The sequence below is a fragment of the Artibeus jamaicensis genome, unplaced genomic scaffold, assembly GCF_021234435.1.
Source record: "Artibeus jamaicensis isolate MK-2021 breed Jamaican fruit bat unplaced genomic scaffold, CSHL_Jam_final scaffold_3222, whole genome shotgun sequence".
Taxonomy (NCBI): Eukaryota; Metazoa; Chordata; class Mammalia; order Chiroptera; family Phyllostomidae; genus Artibeus; species Artibeus jamaicensis.
In genome coordinates, this window is record NW_026522038.1 from 4,791,944 (window position 1) to 4,817,988 (window position 26,045).

Here is a 26,045-nt window from a genome sequence, read left to right on the forward strand (position 1 = left end):
GTTATAAACTTGCAAATTATACTTTATTTTTAGACATAATATGTGATTATGCTTTTCCAGTATTTGGAATATTGTCTTTAATTTTGTTCTTTTGATTCATAGCTGAATTATACTATTCAGTTGGTAAATACATATTCAATTGTACAAATACAGTTTCATATTAAAATTTCACCCTTCTTTGCACTTGTGTTGATTTCCTTCTTTCTCCCAACCACATTATTACAATATTTCTGCATTGTAACACTAGTGATTAACATTAAGATGTACCCATATCAATTAAATTTGGGTACAAATTTAGTGAGATAAATTACTATAAAATAATAGTGAGATATGCAAATTAATATACCAAATCTACCCCAAGTTTCTGGCACAGATGCTTCAAAACGGAGCTGTTTTCTGGCATTAGATCATTCTAAGTGTTTATTCCTTAGCTCGTTATTTTTGCTGCTGGCATCTTGGGGCAGATTTTGTTGCTGCGTTCTGTGCATCGCAGCATGTTTAGCGCCTCCAGCCTTTTCCGCCACATGTTTATAGTGCTCACAGGTTAGTACCACAACCAGAAAAGGCTTTCCCACGTTTCCACGTGGATGCAGAAGGTGGTGAAGCAAATCACTGTGGGTGAACTATGCTTTGGAGTCCAAATTTGGTGTAGATACTTTAGAAATGAAAATGTATAATTATGAGAGTGCTGGTTTTGAAATGTAATACATTTGAAGACTGCTTACTTTTGTATACTTTTATTGAAATTCAGTAACAATATATGTAGTTTTGGATCTGACTTTCAAAGTATCATTATCACAAGTCTTACTTTGTGTCATTAATACTTTCTTAAAAACAATTTTAAGGGATGCATAATAATCATATTTTACAGATTTGTAATTTATTTAACCCTTCCATTATTATTGCATAGTTGGGTTGTTTCCTATCTTTTGCTGGTATAATGTTGCATTAATCTCTTTGTAGAGACAGAATATAATTAGATACTATTGAGCCCGTAGTAAGGTATGTGTAAAGATTGTATTTTACTTTCGATCTATTTTATACTTATTTTAGGTACAGACGCCCTCAAAACTATTTAAGGAAGGTCAAGATAAGGGTAACTTCACTTTATTCCCTGGAGAAGCCTGGGAAGACCTGTTTGCACATGTAGCTTCTTGCTATTGTATATGTAGCAGATGCCTCAGGTCCTTGCACGCCCACTTTGCCCGCCTCTAATTTTAGCTGTAGCTGTGGTGGATAGTTTCTTGTGAATTCAGGCTCACCTTCTACTCCCGGTGCTCTGGGCTCAAACTCACTTATGCCCAATCTCTCTGCATTTTCCTCCAATATGTTCTCAGCAGCACAGGAGCTAGGGAGTTTGCTGAGCCTGTACACTGGGTGCAGCCTGTCAGAGGGCAGTGAAGATAACGTACCTCCCCCGACCCCCCAGGGGTAACTCCCAGCCAGGCTGAATAATAGCCTCCTGTCTATCAGATGGGCATTTCTGGGCGATATTCTGAATGCTTCTCATAGGTACTGTTGTCTATAGCAGTGAACTCAGTACGGCTCTCAGATTAGCTTTTCTTCCTTCCCATCTCATGCCTCCCATTATCTCACTCCACAGGATCACCTCCAAAATATTCGCTGCACCCGGATCCTTTTCCTCGGCTGTACTTTCTTTCTAAGAAACCCAAACCGAGACTCATGTAATAATTGATTGTTTTGGTTACTATGTTTCTTACTAGATTCATACTCATTTTTACCTAAATAAATAGCAAGTGAGAAAATAGCCTGGAAACAAATTATGATTAGCAAATATACAAATCCACTGGGCCAAAGTTAAGTAGGAACTACAACAGAAATAAAATGTCACATAATCTGCCGGAGGGTGTGATTTTTCTAGTAACCACTATTAGTCTTTAAATAATCACATCATCTTAAAGTGTACTTAAAATAATGATATTTTACCATACACATACACTCTTTCTTGCTGATGGCTTAAATGCAGCAAAGAAACTTGCCAACTTAATAATAAGCTTGTTACAAGATTCACTTATTACCTTCCTCAAACTGATTTCAGATAAGCCAGCAATCCCAATTGTTTTCAAATCCATTATCGAAAATTGGATCTCTTTCTGTGTTGTGTTGTTCTTCCTGAAATTATCAAAGCTTTTAGGCTATCACTGGAGTTAGTCTGTTTGTGTTTTGGAGTCATGTTGCTTCTGCCTGAGAAATTACAATAATCATAATGATAGAGTGATAGTGATGAGGTTGCACTTCCTGAGTGCGGTGCACTTACGTGCCAAATCATCCTTAATGCTTGTGTCAGCCTGTGAGTGGGGTGCTCTCCTGTGAGTTTATCTCCAGTGTTCAGATGAGGACACTTGAGGTCGTGAGAAGATAATATACCTAGATCGCATAGTTATTGAGTGAAGGTTAGATGCCCATTCCTGCCTGCCTAAGTTAGCTCTGCCTTTAAATACTTCATATTTTATTTCTCATCAGGTAGTTTCCGAGTTGTTTACAAATGACACAATGTCCCTGAGGTCAGTGTTAGAGGCACTGTTGGGTAAATTCATGGTCAGCTACCAAGCATTCTGTTCCTTTTTAAAATTATTATTGATTTTAGAGAGAGAGAGGAAGGAGAAGAGAGACACATCTATTTGTTGTTCCACTTATTTATGCATTTGCTGGCTGATTGATTTGGCCAGGGATTGAACCCACAACCTTGGTGTATTGGGACAATGCTCTAAGCCACTGGGCTACCCAGTCTGGGCCCGAATATTCTGTTCCTTTACTTTTTAAAATTTAATCCTTACCCAAGGACCTTTTTTCATTGTTTTTAGAGAGAGAGAAAGGGATAAATGAAGGGAGAGAGAGAGAGAAAGACCAGCTGATTGCCTCCAGTGTATGCCCAAACCAGGGGGTCCATGCCCAGACCAGGAAACAGACCCACAACCAAGGTATGTACCCTGAGCAGGATATGAACCTATAACCCTTTGGTTATGGGAGGATGCTCCTACAAACTGAGCCACAAGTCAGGGCTCTTCCTTTACTTTTGTGTATAGGTCCTTCAAATGCCAGACAGATGCCTTGATTACATCTAACACCAGTATAAATTTAAATTCTAGAACCCCATCGCAGAGGTTTACAGAGTGATTCCTTCTGTTTCATCAACCCCAGTAACAGGTTGAGAATAAGGCCTGTCCAATCCAATATACCTGATTAATAGATGGCAAAATTTATCAACAAAATATTAGCAAACAAAATTCAGCAGTGCTTTAAAAAGATCATACACTATGATCAAGTGGAATTTATTCCTGAGATGCAAGGCTGATTGAATATCTGCAAATCAATTAATGGGATATGCCACATAAATAAAGTGAAAGATAAAAATCATATGATCATATCGGTAGGTGAAGAAAGAGCATTCTTAAAAATCCAGCATCTGTTTATGTTAAAAACAGCAGAAAAGTGGGAATAGAGGGAACACACCTCAATATAATAAAGTCCATTTATGACAAACCCACAGCTAACATTGTACTCAATTATAAAATGCTAAAAGCATTTTCTTTAAGATTAGAAACAAGACAGGGATGTCCACTGTCATGACTTTTATCCAAAATAGTATTGGAGTCCTAACCACAGCAATCAGACAAGAAAGTGAAATAAAAGGCATTCAAATTGGAAAAACGTAAAACTGTTATTGTTCGAAGATGCCACGATACCATATAGAGAGAACCCTAAAGATTCCACCAAAAAAAACTATTGTAACTGGTAAATGAATTTAGTTAAGTTAGCAGGATATGAAAAAATTTTCAGGACTTTCATTTCATAAAAAATGAAAAGTCATTTTATAACTTTTCATTTAAAAAATTCCATTTTTTTTATCCTCACCTGAGGACATTTTTTCATTTCTTTTACAGAAAGAGGCGGGGGGAGGGAAAGAGAGATACAGAGACCAGGGATTGAACCCACAACTGTTTTGGAGTGCAGGACAACACTCTAATCAACTGAGCACACCAGCCAGGGCTGGATGCATTTTTATATGCCAATAATTAGCTATCGAGAAAAACTACAAAAACAATCTCATTTACAATTCCATCCAAAAATAAATAAAAAAGGAATAAATTTGACTGAGAAGGTCAAAGACCTGTACTTGGAAAAATATAAAACACTAAAGAAAGTAATTGAAGATACAAATAAATTAAAAGATATATTGTGAAGAATTAAAGTCCTTAAAATGTCCATGCTACACAAAACAGCCTATAGATTCAATGTATCTCTATCAAAATACCAGTGGCATCTTTCTGCACACAAACAGGCCAAGCAGAGCAAGTAACAAGCTCTGGGTGGCTGTTAGGTCCAAACAGGTTGACCAGGGCCAGTCACAAGCAATGTCTGACACAGGCCTACACTACAGTCTTTGCAGATCTACCTAATACATAGAAACAAATGCAAAGAAGCAGCCAAAATGGGAAGACAAAGAAACAGACCCCAAATGAAAGAACAAGAGAATTCTCCAGAAGAAGAACTAGCTGAAATGGAGGCAAGCAATTTATCAGACAGAGAGTTTAGAGTAATGATTATAAGGATCCTAAATAACATGAAGAACAACTTAGAAACCATAAAAAAAGGCCAGTCAGAAATAAAAAAATGCAAAATATGAAGTAAAGAATACAAGGGAAGGAATAAAGAGTACGCTAGATGAAGCAGAGGATTGCATCGGTGATTTGGAAGACAAGGTAGAAGAAAACACCCAGGCAGAGCAGCAAAAAAGAAAAGAGAATTTAAAAAAATGAGGAGAGCTTAAGAAACATTTTGGACAACATGAAGCATAACAACATCCACATTGTGGGAATACCAGAAGGAGAAAGCAAACAAGAAATCGATAATCTGTTTGAAGAAATAATGACTAATCTGGTGAAGGAGAAAGACACGCAAATCCGGGAAGTTCAGAGAGTCCCAAACCAGTTGGACCCAAAGAGGCTTACACCGAGATACATCATTATTAAAATGACATCATGATTAAAGACAAAGAATCCTAAAAGCCACAAGAGAAAAGCAGGTAGTTACATTACAAGGGAGCACCAATTACATTGTCATTTGATTTCTCAACGGAAACATTTCAGGCCAGAAGGGAATGGAGTGAAATATTTAAGGTGATGAAAAGCAAGGACGTACAATCAAAGATACTTTATCCAGCAAGGGATCATTGAAAATCAAAGGAGAAATAAGGAGCTTCCAGATGAGAAAAAGCTAAAGGAGTTTGTTAACACCAAACCAGTCTTGCAACAAATGTTGAAGGGCTTGCTTGAGGAAGAAAAAAGGAAAGAAAATAAAGAACAGGGGGAAACTCCTGGCTTTCAAAGGACTTCTCATAAAGTCTGATTATTCAGAATTATAATTACTTATCTATATTGCAATTGATATATCACGTGTAATATGGCCATGATTTCTGAATCTTACTAAATCTCTTCTGTAAAGCCTTTGTGCTGCTTTTAAAACTGATAGCTTATTACTGGAGAAGAAAATTGTGATGAGAATTTTTCTCCTGTGCATTTTCTCTAAGAAATTTCTGGAAGGAATTTGCAATGAGTGTGAGCTGTACAGTTAGTCAAGAAGGAATTGATGTAGGATATGGTCCAGTGCTGAGTGTAAACAGTGTGACATATCAGCACTGGCACAGTCTCAAACCATGTTACTTCACTTGGGGTGTTACTTCAAAAGGTAAGACACTGTCCAACAGGAACTCTAATTTAGGACATTCATTTGTAACTGAAACCATAGAAAGAGGTTAAAACTCAATCCCTTCTGAGCTTCTGAGGACCAAAGCATTCTGAAAAATTTATGAAGAAGGCTAGAACCTAAATGAAGATTTTTTTCTCTTACACAATGGAAAAATCACATTCTGTTCAGAATGAGGGCAATATCTCACTGTGTCCTCTCTCAATTTCTCCCAAAAGCATTTACTGAGCATTTATTACATTTGCTATATAATGTATCAGACCCTGGAAGTATATTGGTAAACAAGATACAATCCAACTCTGTGAGACAGGTGAATAAATAATTGCAGTAGTGGGTAGTAAGGTCTATGCGGAATTAAGTTTAGGGTGCTGTGAGTCTATCCATAGAGACATATACAGGACTTAACGCTAGAAGTAATTGAAGCACATTTTAACAAAGTAACTGGTTTTTAAAATGCCTCAGATAATTCTCAATTTTAAATCATACTGACATGTCTACTAACAGTGAAACATCCTTACCCTGACAGGTGTGGCTCGGTTGGGCATTGTCCAGTAAGTGAAAAGTCACTGGTTCAATTCCCAGTCGGGGCAAATGCCTGGGTTGTGGGCCAGGCCCCCACTAGGGGGCGTGTGAGCAGCAACCACACATTGATGTTTCTCTCCCTCTCTTTTCCCCTCTCTCTAAAAATAAATAAGTAATTTTTTAAAAAGAAATATCCTTGAAGTCACAAATTGCTTTTCAAAATCCTAAAGTTCCTCTAAGATCTTTATTCCTAGTATATTTTCCTCAACTTTTTAGTTTCATCCATTCATTTTTTGCCAATAAACAATTTGACTGTTTTACGTATTTCATTCCAAATTTCAGAAACATTAGCTGTATATTTCGTATTACTTCTTTTTGTATTATTATATGTTACCATTGGGTGTGGGAAAGGAGGGAAAACATGGATAATGGATTTTTTCCCTCCAATTCTTTGATTTGTTTACAATAAACACATATTGCTTTTGTATTGAGAACTATGTATTTATTATGTCATATAATTCACACTTTTTATGTTCATGTTTTCTATGAATCAACTACAGAGGTACAGTACAAGTATGCTAATGTCATCTCATTGTGATTTAACTCTTGTGATATTAATTTGTGACTAGGCATAAAGCAGAAACAAGAATAAAATGATAATGCTTTGTTTATGTACTCTGCCCTTTATTTTATTACGTACTTTAAAATCTGGAGAAATAAAATTACCTTCCTTTCTTCTGTGTACAGTTACTATAGAACATTATGTTCCTTTCTCTTATGGTATTATAATTCACTACTGCCAATTCAAATTCATGTACTTTTAAGAAATTCAAAGTGCTATAAAGCCTTCATTCCATCTATCTTGCCACATTTCTGCATGATATATTAGCCTTGTAAGTAGTGTGATATCGGGCGGCATGATACCTCCACCTTTGTTCTTCTTTCTCAATATTTCTGTGGCTATTCAGGGTCTTTTGTGGTTCCATATAAATTTTAGGACTGTTTTAGTTGTGTGAAAAATGCTACTGGTATTTTTTCCGTTACTATTTAGTCCCCTTATACTTCCCACCTCCCAGCAATCACCACACTGTTGTCCATGAGTCCTTTTTCCTTTTTTGCTCAATCCCTCCACCCCCAACCATCCCTCCCCAATAGCTGTCATCCTGTTCTCCGTCTATGAGTCTGTTCCCATTTTCCTTGTTAGTTCAGTTTGTTCATTACATCCCACATGTAAGTGAAATGTAAGTGAAGTGGAACTTACATTCCACATGTAAGTCTTTCCTTGGCTGGTTTATTTCACATAGCATAATGTTCTCCAGGTCTGTCCACACTGTCCCAAAGGGTAAAGTTTTCTTCTTCTTCTTTTCTTTTTATAGCCAAGTAGTATTCTATTGTGTAAATGTCCCATAATTGTTTGATCCATTCATCTACTGATGGATACTTGGGCTGCTTTCATATCTTGACGATTGCAAATGTCACTGCAGTGAATGTAGGGGTACTTATGTTCTTTGGAATTAGTGTTTTGCATGCCTATGGATATATTCCCAGAAGAGGGATCACTGGGTCAAAAGGCAGATCCATTTTTAATTTCTTGAGTATCTCCATACTGCTTTCCACAGTGCCTGCACCAGTCCATATTCCCACACAGTGCAAAAGGGTTTTCCTTTTTCAGATCCTCGCCAGGATTTGTTGTTTGTTGATTTATCAACGACAGCCATTCTGACAGGCGGGATGATGCCTCATGGTGGTTTTATTTGGCAGTTCTCTGATAATTAGTGACTTTGAGCATCTTTTCATATGTCTATTGGCCACTTGTATGTCCTTTTTGGAGAAGTGTCTGTTCAGGTCCTTTGCCCATTTTTTAATTGGGTTGTTTGTTTTTTTGTATTGAGTTTTGTACTTTCTTTATAAATTTTGGATATTAATCCTTTATCAGATGTATCAGAAAATATGTTCTCCCATTCTGTGGGTTGCCTTTTATTTTGTTGATGATTTCCTTTGCTGTGCAAAAACTTCTTGGTGTGATCTAGTCCCATTTGTTTATTTTTTCTTTTGTTTCCCTTGCTTGTGGAAATATATCCTATAAAATATTGCTATGAGCAATGTCCAAAATTTTGCTGCCTATGTTTTCTTCTAGGGATTTTATGGGTTTGGGCCTAATGTTTATGTCTTTAATCCATTTTGAATTTATTCTTGTGTGTGGTATAAGAAGGTGATCTAATTTCATTTTTCTGAATGTATCTGTCCAGTTTTCCCAACACCATTTATTGAGTAAACTATCTTTAGCCTACTGTATGTACTTTCTTCCTCTGTCAAATATTAATTGACTATAAAGGTGTGGGGATGTTTCTGGGCTCTCTGTTCTGTCCCATGAATCTGTGTGTCTGTTTTTATGCCAGTACCATGCTGTTTTGATTACTATGGCCTTATAATATAGTCTAATAAGAGGTAGTGTAATTCCTCCAGCTTTGTTCTTCTATTTCAGGATCACTGTTGCTATGTGGGTCTTTTTGTGGTTCCATATAAATTTTTGATATATTTGTTCTAGTTCTGTAAAATACATCATTATAGAAATTGTATTGAATCTATAGATTGCTTTGGGTAGCATGGACATTTTAATGATGTTAATTCTTCCATTCATGAACACAGTATGTACTTCCACTTATTTATATGTTCTTCAGTTTCTTATAATTTTCTGAGTATAGATCTTTTACATCCTTGTTTAGATTTATTTCTAGATATTTTATTCTTTTTGTAGCAATTGTGAATGGGACTGTTTTCTTAGTGTCCCTTTCTACTAGTTTATTATTAGCATGTAAAAACACAACTGATTTTTGGATATTAATTTTGTGTCCTGCTACTTTGCTGAATTCATTTGTTGGTTCTATAGTTTCTTGGTGGAATCTTTGGGGTTCTCTATGTACAGTATCATGTCACCTGCACATAAGGACAGTTTTACTTCTTCCTTTCCAGTTTGAATGCCTTTTATTTTTTCTTGTCTGATTGCTGTGGCTAGGACCTCAGGTACTATGTTAAATAAGAGAGGTGAAGGCAGCTATCCCTGTCTTATTCCCAGTCTTAAGGGGAATGCTTATGGTTTTTTGGGCATTGAGTATAATGATGGCAATGGGCTTGTCACACATGATCTTTATTTTTTATTTTTATATATATTTTATTGATTATGCCATTACAGTTGTTTTATTCCCCTCTTCATTCCCCTCCACCCTGCCCACCCCCTCCCCACCATTCCCCCCTGTAGTTTATGACCATGTGTCTCAAGTTCTTTAGATTCTATATTTCCTATACTATTCTTGCCCTTCCCCCTGTCTATTTTCTACCTACTGTCTATGCTACTTATTTTCTGTACCTTCTCCTCCTCCCATTCCCCTGTTGCTAACCCTCCATGTGATCTTCATTTCTATGGTTCTGCTCCTGATCTAGCTGTCCTCTTAGTTTGCTTTTGTTTTAGGTGTGGTTGTTAATAACTGTGAATTTACTGTCCTTTCACTGTTCATATTTTTTATCTTCTTTTTCTTAGGTAAGTCCCTTTATTAACATTTCATATAATAAGGGCTTGGTGATGATGAACTCCTTGAATTTCATCTTATCTGAGAAGCACTTTGTCTGTCCTTCCATTCTAAATGAAAGCTTTGCTGGATAGATCAATCTTGGTTGTAGGTCTTTGGATTTTGTGACTTGGAACACTTCTTTCCAGCCCCTTCTTGCCTGTAAGGTCTCTTTTGAGAAATCAGCTGACAGTCTGATGGGAACTCCTTTGTAGGTGACTGTCCCCTTATTTCTTGCTGCTTCTAGGATTCTCTCTGCTGCAGATAGGATTCTCTTTATCTGTCCTTCTAAATGATAGCTTTGATGGATAGAGTAATCTTGGTTGTAGATCCTGGCTTTTTATTACTTCCAATATTTCTTTCTGGCCCCTTCTTACCTGCAAAGTTTCTTCTGAGAAAGTCAGCTGATTGTCTTATGGGTACTCCTTTGTAGGTAACGATCTCCATTCCTTTTGCTGCTTTTAAGATTCTCTCCGTACCTTTAATCTCATAGAACTTAATGATGGTGATTCCTTTATGTGTTCTTCCTTGGGTCCAATTTCTTTGGGACTCTGAGTTTCCTGGAAGTCTATTTCCTTTGCCAGATTGGGGAAGTTTTCCTTCATTACTTTTTCAAACAAGTTTTCAATTTCTTGCTCTTCCTCTTTTCCTTTTGGCGCCCCTATGATTTGGATGTTGGAATTGACCCTGAGAAAGAAAATATCTGTGAAAAAGGACTGCTTGTGGTTAACCAGGCCCAAATTCATAAGCAGAGTCTAGCAGCCATTGTTTGCAGAAGCCTCTCATTACATTGTCTATCAGGGAAAAGCCACAGGCTAAGCTGTCAGCCTATGCACTGTGCATCTGCTCTCTGAGCCAGTCCTTAGAACTATATTTCAACCAATGGAACTGAGACTTCCTTTATCCAGTTGGAGTTGTGCAGCTATATTCTCATTAGCATCTGCACCTATCAATCAGAATGGCTCCTCCGGACCAATCAGTAAAGTGCTTTATGGACGAATCAAACTGGGGATCTGGAGTCCCTATTTGCATGAGCATAGACCAACCAGGGACTGGGGGTGGGCACTTTTCTGTATATAAGCCAGCTTTACTTCGGCCTCATCAGAGCGCACTTTCTCTTTCTATGGAGACCGCATTACCACAGCTATAGAGCTGTAACACTGAAGCTGTCTCTCTGGAGCAGACAGAGCTGCCTCACCTGTGTGTGCTTTGACTGGGCTGTGGTACAACCAAGCTGTCTCACAGTTGTTCTGTTTGCACTGGGTAAAGTCTCTTTCTGTTCATTGCACCCAAAATTAGGGACTCCTGTTGGCATTCAGTTGGCTTTTACAAGCTTTGATTGACAGGTTTAGGACACGCTATCCCCAAGATAATGACACTTTACCATATTAAATATCTTAAAATGAAGGAATTTTTTAATGGCAGAAGCAGGAAAGTCATACTTGCTTCCTCGCTTCCTCCTTTTTCTCTGAAATGAGTCATAAAACTCCCACATGAAAGGTACCTTCCCTGTACAGCATAGACTGGGAATTTGGAGGCAAGAAATCTATACAAACAAAACTTCCTAAACTAATCCTTATCTCCCTAGTTTCTTCTTCACCCCCATCCCAAATGCTTCGTCTTGTCAATTCTTCATAATTTTTTTGTTTCTTTGTCTAAAAGATATCAAAGTTTCCTGCTCTGATCACTTCTCTGGGTCTTCATTTTCTGTGAAGGATCCTAAGCACATATAAAAATTAAATAAAATTTGTATGCTTTTCTCTTGTTAATCTTTGTCAGTGTAATATTCAGACCCATCCGGGGGCTGGCCCTAAGTGGGTTAAGGAAAGCCTTTTTTCTTCCCTGTGATTTCTTCCCGTGCTCCCATAGCATTTCTTCATTACTTGGTGAGAACAGCTGTCACATTATATGGTACTTGTTCATAAATTCAACAGATATTTTTAAGAATGCTGGCCATGGACCAGACACAGTCGCTGGCACCAGAGATAAAGTAGTGAACACAAGAGAACACAGAGTCAAGATCCATTCTCTTTTGACACTTCAGTGGTGAGCGGCCAGTAAAGAAGTGAACACAGGCACGCTCTCCCTCCCGGGAACGTGCCCGCACCTTTTCCTTCCCTGCTTCCTCTCCCCAGGTGCCTTACCTTTGCCTTTCTCTCTCCTAAGCTCCAAGGACCCCTCTTTTGCTTCTGTAACTTGTTTCCTGAGCTGGCTCACTTCTACCACCTCTGTAACATTCTAAATAAACTTTCTCATAAAAAAGTGAATACACAAATAACTGACTCAATTGCAGATTAAGATAACTAGGAAGAAGTCACAACTCAGGAATATGGGACAGTCATGGGGCAGGAGCCCTGTTGGCTACAGTGACGGGAAGGCCTGCGTGAGGAGGCAACATTCGATGGTGAACCAGCGGTGCACAGAGTGCATGGAAGGGGCTGCGGCACGGGCAGAGTCCCCGGACAGGAATGAGATTGGTACACTATTTCAGGAACAGAGGGGAGGCCCATGTGCTTATGGAGGACAGAGTGAAGGAAAGAAAAAAAGAGAGTGAAGTCCGAGAGGTCAGAAGAAGTCACATGGGAAGGAATTTAAATTTACTCTAAGTGCAGTGGTGGCTGCAAAGTTTTAGCAAGGGGGTAACAAGATCTGCTTTATGCTTTTAGAAGATCACTTTGCTATTATGGAGAATAGGTTGTAGAAGGCAGGAATGCAAGCCAGGAAAAAGTTCAGGAGGCACTAAGAGCAGCCAGGGAGAGAGGCTGATGGCTTAGACAAGGGCAGTGACAATGGAAAGAGAGTTTGGAAGTAATGTACATGGAACTCACAACTTGTATTGTTCTCGTATTATTGTTTATTAATTATTGTATTATTTTCCGTTAAACAACTGTAAACCTTTTTGCTCACGCCTGCATGAAAAGCAGGAGGAATGAAGAGGGACTCTTTGGTTTTGACTTGAGCGGCTGAGTGGATGGCGGGACCATGTGCTGAGATGGGGAGGAGTGAGAGAGGCTGGTGTGGAGGGAAATGATCTCTGCTCCTCTGCTAAACTGTTTTCTTTCACTGGGGCTAGGAGCCTACGCAAGGGTCCTGCAGGTAGAAGCGGGGCTCAAAGTCAGGCAGTCGGGCTCCACCTGCTTCACCCTTGCTGGGCTTTGTGTCTAGAATTTTAATGGGATAAAGTCCGGGAAGAGGGCATTGGAGGGAAAGCAAACGGAGGGCAGAGGCATAGAGCCAGCAAAGTGTGAAACACTCGGAGCGACAGTTGGGGCCTTGTTGCTGGAGGATTGTTTGTGGGTACTGTTTGGGAGAGTCCCAGTAAAACTGAGATCCAGTTCTTTTCTTGATTCCCCTAAATTAATATTCACCTTCCTGAGAACTTTTGTTTAAATCCCTACCCAAGAATATTTTTTATGATAGATTTTAGAGAGAGAGGGGAGGGGAGGAGAGAGAGAGAGAGAGAGAGAGAGAGAAACATCAATCAGGTGCCTCCCATCCATGACCCAACTGGGCATTGAACCTGCAACCTAGGTGTGCACCCTGACCAGGAATCTGACCAAAACGTTTTTGGTGTATGGGAGGGAGGACGCTGCACCCACTCAGCATCCAGTCAGGGCCTGAGAACTTCTAAGAGCTTAATTAAGTTAGAGCTTTTCTACTGCCTAGATTATTTAGTAGAAATTTGATTTGGGCAACATAGCTTTTTTTTTCAAATAAATTAAAAAAGAATCTTCTAAAAACTTTCTCCTTAAAGGCCATTTTCAGTCAGAAGATATAATTTTCAGCTGCCAACATTGTTCCCTCTTTCTCTGCTTGATATGAACTGCCTTCCCCGGGCTTCTCTGTTAAATGAGCTAGCTTGTTTCTTGAAGAATTACTAAGCTTCACCATTTAGCAGATTTTAGAGCACACAGAATTTAAAAAAAAATTTTATAATAGTTTGTTCTCTTCTTTATCCTTTCTGCTTGAATATTCAGTCTCTGGGTGGAGGTTGGTGGCCTCAGAGATGGGAACAAGCTGGCATAATTTCCCGTGGAGGACGTTCTTTTGCATAAGCAATTTCTGCTAAGTAAGCAACTGAGAGCACACCAGTCTGTGTCACTGTGTTGGGTATAATGTTTAGCACCACACTGCACATAGTTAGGCACATGATTTGTGGCCTTTGATGATGAAGAACACATTTCTGGTTTGTATTACCCAATCTCTTATGCTTTGGGACGGAGGAATTTCATTTTCATCTATCACACTTCCTTTTTGTTGTTTTTCCACCATTGGATACCTAGATAGGAATGTGAAACTCCAACTCACTATAGGTCCCCTTTTACTCAGAAAATGTTACAGGATCGAATGAAATTAAATGCGTATGGCATGTTTACTAAATATATAGTGATAAATGTTGAATATCATCATACACTTTGGACACAACACATGCTTACATGTTGTTCCTTTAAAAAATGCAGGACAAAACGGATGAGAAAGAAAGAGGAAGTATAGTCAGTTACAAATTTATTATACCTCAGCTCCAACTCTACCCTTCTTTGCTCTGTGATACTGGAATTAGACCCTGTAAACACTTCCCTTTTGCCAGCTGGTGCACTGTTTGTGGCTGTGGCAGAGGAACCGGGGAGACACTGCCAGGCGATAGCAGCAGGAAGGACTTCCTTTCCCACTCTGGCTCTCCTTTCTCCAGCGTAACAGCCCTGTGGTCCTCACACCGCGACTTAACACTCTCAGGCCTTCCTCCCTGCGCCTGCTGGCTCCTTCTGAGAGGGCTTCAGCTGTGGCCTCGCCTGCATTCTTCACTGAGAGAGCTGTTCCCCACATTGCTCCAGCCGGGACGAACAGCAGGCCCTTTCTGTACCCAGCTCTGGCTGGGGCTTCCTTTCTAGTCCCTGTGCCACCAGCAGTCACATGTTTTTTGTGTAACCAACAGCTGCAACCTCTGCAAAGGTGCCTGAATCTCATTCTTTGGAGAGTGAAGCCTTTCCTAAGTCCTCCACTCTTCCTCAGCCTAGATAAATATTATCAAAGGACAAACTTGCAACAGCACCTCCCTCCACCGTTGGAGTTTGTTAAAAGCAGAGATCAGCACACATTTAACAACCTTTTAAAAATGGGAGAGAAAAGCATTCTTAGCTCATGGGTCGTAGTTTGCTGACCCCCAGATTCAGAGTATGAATAAAGTACATTCTTGAAGTCTAATCTAAAACTGCAAGAAGTCTGACTTCTTGCATAACAGATCACTGGAAAACTTAGTGGCTTAAACCAACAATAAAAATTCACTAGCGCTCACTGTTCCGGTGAGGAGGAAATGGGGAGGGCTCAGAAAACATCTCAGACAGAAACTCTGATGCATTGCCTCTCATACGCTCCCTGACCAGCCCTGACCAGACGCCAGAACCACAACCCAGGCATGACCTAGAGTCACACTGGAGAACTTTGACTGTGTGGGACACGCCCAACCAACCGAGCCACCCGGGTCAGGGCCGCAAGTGCCCTTTCAGAATGAATCCTTAGAATGAAGAGGTTTTATGAGTTTTAAGAAGAAAACAAAATTAAGTCTGTACCTGACTGTAGTGAAAACTGTAGAGTCCCAGAAACAGAAAGATGGGAGAAAATCTTTAAATTTACAGGAGATGTGTTAATAGAGGCCAAAAGGCATGGGGATGTCTTCAAGGTTCTGAGTAGAAATAATAATTAATGTGGAACTGTATATCCAGTAAACTATCATTTCAACAAAATGAAGCCTGAGAGAGAGTCTTATTGAGAGTTCTTCTCTGGAAGAATAAAATTAAACACATGAGAAAGTAGGCTATAAGAAGAAATGGAAAACAAAATAGAAATCCTACTGATGAATCTAAAACAATAGCTATATAGAATGGTAGTCATGAAGGCAATTCGGGATGTTCTAAAAAATAAGGTAGAAATAATTCCTTCTTAATTGTTATTGATTCAGTCTAAGATCCTTATCATTGTTCAGTAGTGGGGTAGAGAATTTAGCTTCACACTCTAAGCCAAATAAGAGTGGCTCAGAATGTACAAACATTGAAAGGATAGAGAAACACACGTACTTCCACATTAATAGAGCAGGTAAAAGAGTATAAAAAAATTAGTTAAATTATTAGAAGACAAGAAAGAAGCAAAGAAGAGTCAGGATAAACAAAACACAAAACAAAATGGCAGATATCAAAATTTATCTGAAATAATAACTATAAATAGATTAAAATCAACTGCGAAAAGAACAGAAATTATTGAATTTATTAACATAGATTGAGGGTTTACTACCCATACATAGGCTGTCATTGAAAGCACTATTCAAAGCCACAGTGAGCAAAATGTCACACAGAAGGAAGGAACGAGAATGCAGAAGAAATGTTGAAGAAGGAAATGGGTGAAATATAAGCCTAAAAATGAATAAAAACTTAATCACTTTATACCCTGTCTTATGTACCACCTAATGTGTATTTCTTCTATGGAATGTGTGAACCAAGCAAGTAAACCCCATGGTTAGATCATTCTTTTGCTTTGAAGCTTGTTCTTGGGTTCATTAGTCTTCCACCCTGTGGTGTGTCGTGAGCTTTTGTGGAACCTCACACTGAGCTTCAAGCTTTTATAATTTATTTTGCTTCTCTGTTAAAAAAAAAAAAAAACCCAAAACACCAAACTGCTCTGTAGTAGCTCTCTTTGATGAACTCTTCTGACTTCACATTTATTAATTATAAATTAGGTATTTTAAGCCAACATACTCTAATATTCAATGTTTTATAATAAGCAAATTAGTCTAACATCTCTCTGGATTGTGACCCTTCATTATTTGCTCTCAAAAGCATTTCTTTGTTGAAATGAAAAAAGGAGAGGAGGAAAAGCAAAATGAAAAATATATATTATAAGAATGATTTCAGGGGTCCTGCTGAGCTTGGTCTCCAGAGAGTGAGGGAAGGACTGGCTTCAGTGTGGAGTTAGAAGAGGTAAACGTGGCCTGGCTGAGACACGCGCTCATTGCGGAGGTTAGTGTCAGTCACTGGCCGGATGCTGTATCAAGAAGTATGCATTACTTCTGCTTCTGTTCTGTTTTCATCGTGTTGTGGATGAACTACTCTTCTTGAACTGCCTAAATCAGGTGTGTCCAACCCGCGGCTGGCTGGCCACATGTGGCCTGGGATGGCTGGAATTGCAGCCCAACACAAAAGCCTAAATTTACTTAAAACATTGAGATTTTTGTGATTACGTGTCACAGTGTATTTACTGTATAGCCCAAGGCACCTCTTTTTCTTCCAATGTGGCCCAGAGACACCAAAAGGTTGGACACCCGGCCTTAGATGATCTCAAAAATATTTATTTTTTATTTTATTTTTGTTATTGTTCAGTTACAGTTGTCCCACCTTTTCTCTCGTTGCTCTCCTCTACTCCCATAGTCAGTCCCCACCCCATGAGTCCTGTATTTATGTTCCTTGACTTACCCCTTCCCCATCTTTCCCCTGTTACCCCCTTCTTTTCTCCTCTCTGGTCACTGTCAGTTTGTTCTCTATTTCATTGTCTTTGGTTCTATTTTGCATGTTTGTTTATTAGGTTCCACTTATAGGTGAGACCATATGGTATTTGTCTTTCACCACCTGGCTTATTTCACTCAGCATAATGCTCTCCAGTTCCATCCATGTTGCCAGGAAGGGTAGAAGCTCCTTCTTTCTTTCTTCTGTGTAGTATTCCAGTGTGTCAATGTACCACAGTTTTTTGACCCACTCATTTACTGATTGGCACTTAGGCTGCTTCCAGCACTTGGCTACTGTAAATAATGCTGCTGTGAACATCGGGGTGCATAGGTTCTTTTGAATTGGTATTTTGCTGCTTCCAGCACTTGGCTACTGTAAATAATGCTGCTGTGAACATCGGGGTGCATAGGTTCTTTTGAATTGGTATTTCAGGATTCCTAGGGTATAGTCCCAGCAATGGGATCACCGGATCAAAAGGTAATCCCATCTTTAACTTTCAAAAAAATTTATTTTAACAGTGATGATTCACGTAGTGCCTGTGAGAGACTGAAGTATTAAGATAACCACCTATTGTACGCTACAAAATGCAGTTCCGTTGGACAGATATAAAATGTAAGTCTAGAAGTCAGAAGAGTTCATCAAAAGGGAATTAATTAGCACGTAGAGTTCTTGGGTTTTATGGTGGGAAGATAAGAGAATTAAGAGAAAGGGTTGCCCACACAACATAGGTACACTGGGCAGGCCTTTGCAGCAAGGTGGGAATCCCTACAAAGGCGAGGAAGCGTGCAACAATGTGCCATTTTCAAGAAACTGCAGCGTGTTTCACATCTCTGGAATGAATACAGGATCGGCAGGTAGGCGACGCTAGGGGCAAGGTGAGGCTGGAGAAGTAGACAGAGTCAACTCATAAAAAGTTTTATTTGGAATTGGTTCTCTTTGCAAGAGGGAGCAAGTAGAGGTCTTCAGATCTAGAGATAGTTTGCTTTATGTGATTTTAGAAGATTGGAAAGATCTTAAGCTGGAATTGATAGGTGGAGAAGCCAGTGAGGAAGCTGTTACAGTGATTCAGGTGAGGTGGTAAGGGGCTGAGCTAGGGCAGTAGAGGTGGAGCTGGAGGAGAGAGGTTGGATTGGAGAGCTCTGTGTGGAATACTAGAATCAGCAGGCCTCAGGGACCGTTCCATTGTAGCTACTGGTCTACCAGTTCAAGATAAGGAACGAAGGAGAGAGGCTCAGGTCTACACAGGAACAAGAAAGGTGGAGCGGCTCCAGAGGTGTTGTGCTGACAGACCTGTGGCCTGCCTGGGGCTGAGCCTCCAGCAGGAAGCCTGCTGCTCCAGCAGTGCCCACGTGTGTCTTATTGTTTGATTCTGAACCTTATGAAGATCCGTTTGTTTGGGCTCCGACTAATACCAGTCTGGGGTTGTATTGAGTAAAGCAACATGAAGTAAAGAAAATATTCAAAGAAGTTTGAAAATACATTTTCCAGATCCTAAAATTATTATTACTTTATGATCCAATCATTCTGCAGTCAACTCTAGAGGAAAAAATGCAAACAAAGATTTATGTGCAAAGATGTTTAGAATCAGTTTAACCGTAGAAAGTTGAGTACAGTACATAGGATATACTGTTATAGGAAAACGAAGTGACCAGACACTGAGAGATTCTGGAGTACGAGGTTTATTAATGTGCACGGGCCTAGACAGTCAGTCTCCAAATTCTGAGCCCCGAACAAAGGATTCTTGGGGTTTATATAGTCTACAGGGTCTTCCTGTCTATGTAGCAAAGCGAGATACAGAAGCGGAATGAGGTAATTAGGTCTATCTATGGGGCAGAAGCAGAGTACAAAGGCTAAATGTGAAAATTAGTTCTATCAGCGGGGGTGCTAGTCCCAGTCCTTGTGACTATCCTGCTGTTTGCTTTTCCCAGACGGCCTTATTGCTCTCCCAGGGCGCTTGGGGTTTTGGGTGAACAAAGGTTTTCCAAAACTTCCCACATCAATACAGTGGAAGGAGACCCTCACCAGGTAGCCTACTTGGTTAGAACATTGTCCCAATAAATGAAGGTTCTGTGTTTGATCCCTGGTCAGGGCATATCCAAGAAATAACTAATGAATGCATAAATTGGTGGAGCATTAAATCAGTGTTTCTCTCTCTCTCTCTAAAATCAATAATAAAAATTTAGCCCTGACTAGAGTGGCTGAGTTGGTTGAGCATCATCTCACAAAGTGAAAGGTTGGTGGTTTGATTCCTGGTCAAGGCATGTGTCTGGGTTGTGGGCCTGTCCCCACTGGGGTGTGTGCGAGAAGCAGCTGATCAATGTTTCTCTCACATGTCAAAGTTTCTCTTCTTCTCTTTCTCCCTCCCTTCCCCTATATCTAAAAATAAACGAATAAAATTTATTTAAAACATTTTTAAAAGAAAGTAAATTGGATGGTATACATCACTGATCATTGTAATAATTTTAAATGATGGCATTATTGGTGACTTTTATTTTTTATTTTGAGTGTATGTGATATATGGGTTTTCTAAAATGATTGTGCATGTCTTCCTGACCAGGAAAAAAATGTAGAAGTAGTATACAAAATGGAAATGTCCAACAGCAGGTAGTTAATTCTGGTGTACCCATAGGATATGTGGTTATAGAGCGATTTAAAGAAAATAATTTAAAATAATGAGGTTCTTAATCAGGTAGGTAAATCTTATAAAACATTAATTATCAGTCTCTCAATGGATTGTATGATTATGTGAATATACAGTAAAGGCTGGCATGAAAGAGTTCAGGTTGGTGGGATCATGGATGTTTATTTTCTCTATTCTCCCAGTTTCCACAAGGACTCTTACTACATTTCTTTTCTACACTTTTTTGTTTCTATGGGGCTTTCTGCTTCTTTTTTCTACTTTCCACGAAATGGTTTGTTTTATTCTTTCTTCTTTTCTACCACTTTAGAAACTGCAGGCTGAGTGGTTTCCTTTAAGTGTTTAACATAAACGTGTATTTAATTATAGCTTTACTAACAGTCTCAAGGTTGTCATTATCTTTCGCCTCCCTCTGAACATGATTTTACATGTTGTAGGAATTCACTGAGTATAACATACCAAATATTGCTTGGCATTTTTCTACTCACTTTTAACACATGAACTGGTTTAAAATTTCTTAACAATAAGTAGCTAATTTATACCCACATATTTTACAGCTTTGCTGTTTGTGTTAGCTTCCTAGGGCTTCCATGAATGAGGTGCCTCAGACTGCATGGCTGAAACAGATTTTATTTTCTTACAATTCTGAGAAAGATGTCCCCCCCTGGCCGGAGCGGTTCAGTGATTGAGTGCTGACCTGTGAACCAAAGTGTCACTGGTTCAGTTCCCAGTCAGGAAACATGCCTGGGTTGTGGGCCAGGTCCCCAGGAACAAGCGTGGGAGAGGCGACCACACATCGATGTTTCTTTCTCCTTCCCTTCCCCTCTCTCTGAAAATAAGTAAGTAAAATCTTTTTACAAAGAAGGAAAGAAAAGAAGTCTGAGGTAAAGCCAGTGGTGTGAGGTGAAGGCGTCGGCAGTGTTGGTTTCTTCTAAGGCCTCTCTCCTTGGCTTGCAGATGGTCATTTTCTCATCGTGTTCTCAGGCATTTTTTGCTCTGTGTGTGCACCTGTGTCCAGATCTCCTCTTTTAAAGAGGAAAAGTGGTCACCAGCCATTTTGGATTAGGGTCCACTTACATGATCTCATTTATCTTAATTACCTCTTTAAAATACAGTCAAGTTCTGAGATACTGGGAGTTCAGACTTCAAGATATAAATCTGGAGGGGGGACATAATTCAGCCCATAACAGTGTTCTCTTGCATTCTGCTTCCATTTGAGTTTAGTTCCTTTCTTCCTAAAAAAAGTTCCTTTACAAAGATACGTATGTAGGAAAGAAGCTATGGCCTCTGTATATCTGAAAATCTCTTTATTTCCTTCAACCTAAAGTAATTTTCCAGAGTGTAGTGTTCTAGGTTGGTAATTATTTTTCCTTAGCCCCTTGCAGATAGTCACGTAGCATTCATTGAACACCCATGAAATTCTGAGCCCCTGTGTGATGTGGCAGACACGGTTCCAGGTGCCGCAGAGGACAGCAGGAGTGAACGAGCCCAAGCCCCGCCTCCCAGGGGGTGTGTCTCCTGTGGGAGGAATGAAATAACATTTCTACAGGTTGTGTGACTGTCTTTTCGTTTCTCTAGGGCAGCAATTTTCAGCTGGTGTACTGCAAGAGTTTTTAAAACAAAATGACAACAGCCAACACAAAAGAGTTATGGGTGTGAATGCCTGTCTTCAGCCATAAATACACAGGTCCTGTAATAGAGGTGCACCTTGTTGCAAAATATTGCAAAATAAGGTTGCAACTGATTGGTTAATTCTTGATACCAGACATTCTTTAAAAGAAAAATAACCTTGTGTTTTCTCTCTGTTTAGTTTTTTATTAATTTTATTTATTTCTAGAGAGAGGGAAAGGGAGAAAGGGAAAGGGAGGGAGAGAAACATTAATGTGTGGTTGCCTCTCGCACACCCCCAACTGGGGACCTGGCCTACAACACAGGCATGTGCCCTGACTGGGAATCGAACCGGTGACCCTTTGGTTTGTAGGCCAGTGCTCAACCCACTGAGCCACACCAGCCAGGGCTGATATCAGAAATTCTTATGTACAAGTAAAGGTACCTGATTTTTGAAAAAGTCACTTTGGAGCAAAAGGGTATGTAATTACTATTATTATCATTTTTTTGTAAATCAATCAAAATTATACCTATTTTTTGTCAGGAAAAAATGTATTTTTTGGTATGTTTCAGGATTTTAGGAATTAGTTTGTGTGTGCCATTAGATGAAAAAGGTTAAAATCGCTGCCCTAGCGTTAGCCCCCAGGAGGAGGATTGCTGGGTCACGTGCTGGTGTTTGTTTAACTATGAGAAACTGCCAGACAGTCTCCTGGTGGTTGTATCCTTTTACAGCCTGGCCAGAAATGAATGAGGAGTGATTGTTTTTCTGGATTCTGAAAATTTCTGTGTCTTTCTCTGCTGTCCCTGGGTGAAATATTGTCTAAATTCATTTTCTGTTTACTTCATCCAGTCAGGAATTTATCTAAGCAGGTTTTTTTATGTGTACATAGATCTTTTTTCATTTCTAGGAATGCTAATTAGCTGATCATAGTAACTCATTTTTGTTTCATTTCTGTTAATTTTAGTATCATAATATCTTGATTACATTTCCGAGAAACATATTCTCCCTTTTATCTCTTGAAGACCCTAAATATAATCTATGTTATCAGGGGTTTTTTTTTTAGATTTTTATTTATTTATCTTTAGAGAGGAAGGGAAGGGGAGAGGGGGAGAAATATCAATGTATGGTTGCCTCTCATGTGTCCTCTGCTGGGAACTGGCCCGCAACCCAGGCATGTGCCCTGACTGGGAATCGAACCATGATCCTTTGGTTTGCAGGCCCTCGCTCAATCCACTGAGCTGTGCCAGCCAGGGCTTAAATTCAGTTTTGAATGACTCTTATTTTTATCTTCCCTAAATGGAATTAATCTTCAAAATGCATGTGTTGGTTTCTTCTTAGCACTTAATTTCTCGTATATTAGAATTTTAAATGCAGATTGTCGGTGCCCCATTTCATTCTCTGTGTACTCCTTTAGCTAGTAATTTTATATTGTCTCCAACTGGGCTCCTGTGGCCCAAGCCCAGAATTGTTCTTAAACGTTCTTGCCCTGGGATGTTGTAGCAGACGGTACCTGGCCCTGAACAGTCTGCCTAGTGTTGAGTTCTTGATTTCATGCAGGCAAAATCACAAAACGGGTCCAGGTGACTAAGATGGTACGTTTATTGAAGCTGGGGCCAGTGAAACAAGGAAGGGCTCAGCACAGAGGGAGCAATAGGAGAGAGAGCCCAGGCTGGGCCGCCTCAGCTCCCTGGGGTTCTTGGGGACAGGTTTGGGGGATTAGCCTGGGACCAGCTATGACTGCCCATTGCTCCCCCAGTTGCAAGTCTCCTGGGGCCCCTTAGAGTTTAAGAGGTGCATGCTTGTGGGGGAAGGAAATGGCACAGGCTGCTCCCCAAGGGAGAGTCCTCCCTGGGCCCTTTGTCTTGAAGTTTTTACCTCTCTTTTTGTTTTTTTAAAGATTTTATTTATTTATCTTTAAAGGAAAAGGGAAGGAGAGAGTGAGAGGGAAATATCAATGTATGGTTGCCTCTCATGCATTTCCTGCTGGGCACTGGCCTGCAACCTAGGCATGAGCCCTGACTAGGAATCAAACTGCAGTTGTTTGGTTCACAGGCCCGCCCTCAATCCACTGAGCTACACCAGCCAGGACAGGTTTTTACCTCTCTTAGAGGTGGCAATCTTAGGGGAGGTCTCAAGGGAGGGTTTCAGCAAAATATTCATCAGTTTTCCAGGTGGGCCCTTTCAGAGTCCTGGTCTCCACTGGTCAGTGCCAGGGCAGGGTGTCATCAGTCACTGCAGCTGGTCCTGGCACCACCCACCTGGTTTTGCTGCTTTTCTGGGCCTGGAGCTGAAATACAGCCAAGGCCTAGATGTTCTATATCTGGCTGTAAATTGCTCAGCCAGTTTGTTCAGCTCTCTCAGTTTCCCTAGTCCACTTGTCCTGGCTTACTGGCCTGTCTCACAGTGATATTGGAGATACCCCAAATCAAGTCATCAAATCACTGGAAGGGTTGGCTTGATCCTGTCCTGGGCAGTTTCTAGTCTCTCCTACCCCAAAAGAATCAAACTCTCATTTACTTCTTCTGTTTTGGATTATTAAAAGATAATTTTCAGAAAAAAGTAAAATCATGACTCCCATGCAGTTATAATAATGAACTTGTATTAAATATTTTATTGAGGGTGCGGGGGGAGGGAATAAATAAATAAATATTTTATTGGGTTGGCCAAAAAGTTTATGTGCTTTTTTTCTATAAAATAAAAGACGCATTTTTCATTTTCATCAATAACTTTAACTGGATATTTTCAGTATGTTGGCTATCTCCCTTGTGGTATAATATTGGTAGTTCTCAGTTAATGTCTCGATTTGATTTCTATCAACTTCAACTGGTCTACACGGCCATGGAGCAATGTCCTGTTAGAAATCTGCAGCACAAAACTTTGCAAACCACTTTTGTCATGTTTGATCAGTCACAGCACTTTCTGTGTACATTGCACAAATCTTTTGTTTTAGTTACCTATTTACCTTTCTCAAAGTACAACATGCCAAAAATGTCACATTTTCTTCTGTCTTTAGTATTAACATGGCTACACAAAAATTCACCAATTTTGATAAGTTTTTAAAAATGTACACTGATATGACAGCTGTCACAATGCAATCTAACAAAATTGTATCAAATGAAGTTAAATACAACTGAGTGCTCCTAGAACCATCTTATGGGAAAAAAAACAAATGAACTTTTGGCCAACCCAATATTTTAGAATTTCAAATATATTTAGTCTTGTTGAATTTAGAATGTTCAAACCTGTAGTTTATTTGAGCCAAACAGAGGACATGCCAGGAAGGAAGATCTCAACAGACTGAAAAAATCCTTCTCAGAATGAGTTCGCAGCATCTTTTATGCATCTGGAATTAGGGAGGGAAGGTCAGGAAGATCACCTGAGTGGGTGAATGCAGAGCTGGGAAGTCTCTGTGATTGGGTTACAGGAGAGTTAACAGGATTGTGCTCTCTTTGGAGGGTGGTCTAAAAAAGAGGCATTTCAAGGTGTATTAAAGTAGATGCTCGTGAACAATGGGCAGGGCTTGATTACAACAAAGAAAACTATCTTTTACTAGGGCAGTTATAGTCCTGGTGTGGGGCTACCCACCATGACCCACCTGCCCAGGTAGGAATTTATGATCAGATCACCCCTTCAGGTTACTTTTTGTTAGATTTTTTTTTTTACAGAGATTTTTTTCATCCACAGTCTTTTGATAGGAAGGAACCAAGCACATGTTATACCCAGTTAAGAGGAAAAATATACATGTACAGATTTATATGGAGAAAAGAATGTTAAGATGAAATGCACAGAGATGAAATGGGTATTCCACAGTGGGAAGTCACTAAGTGGGAAAGTCGCTTAGATTGCTACCAGGCTGGATAGAATTTACATATGTATGAGTCACGTACAATTTACAAATAGTTGCAAAATGCCTCCAAACCAATGAAGAAAGCTAAACAGTGATCACTTGGGAAAAAAGTGTGCTGTGGATAATACCTAAGTTTCCACTGAAACATGTTTGTTCCTGCAGGACCCAGAACCCCCTTGACTGTCCACTGAGCCCACTTATCACATTGTGTGCTCTTTTGTTTTCGGTACGTGGAAATACACACATTGTTTTGGAGCATGGAGCACAGGGGTCCCTTAATCTTGAATGGAAAATAATAATAAAGGTATTTAATCTAAATTATAATATAGCTTTAGAAGCACCCTGATCTTGTTAGTTGGCCTCAGTGTGTGATCATTATATGATATCTGTCCAGAAGGTATCCAGCCATGTAATATGAAAAATAGAGACATTTATTGAAAATAAAATATGAGATATAAGAAATATTGTACTTAGGACAATGACACCTCAAGTCTTCTTCAAAGTGGGCACCTTGGGACCTCCAAGTTCTCCCAGTAGCCATCAGCTGCCCTGTCATATTTTCCTGAATCTCATCGATGGTCTGAAATCTCTTTTCTTTCCAAGGTGATTTTAGTCTTCGGAAAAGCCAGAAGTTGTAGGGTGCCAA

General features: G+C 39.6%; 1 protein-coding gene across 2 annotated transcripts in view; it reads left to right on the plus strand.

Annotated features, from left to right (window-relative positions):
* Positions 1 to 26,045, plus strand: part of MCUB (mitochondrial calcium uniporter dominant negative subunit beta) — a 94,344-nt gene that overhangs the window by 40,136 nt on the left and 28,163 nt on the right. The window contains exon 2 of one of the 2 annotated variants that reach the window (XM_053657045.1): positions 2,826 to 2,942. The exons of the other annotated variant lie outside the window; for it this stretch is intronic. Within the exon in view, the coding sequence (XP_053513020.1) occupies positions 2,910 to 2,942 (33 nt within the window). The 5' untranslated portion in view covers positions 2,826 to 2,909. The remainder of the gene's footprint in view (positions 1 to 2,825; positions 2,943 to 26,045) is intronic. 2 annotated transcript variants of the gene reach the window in all.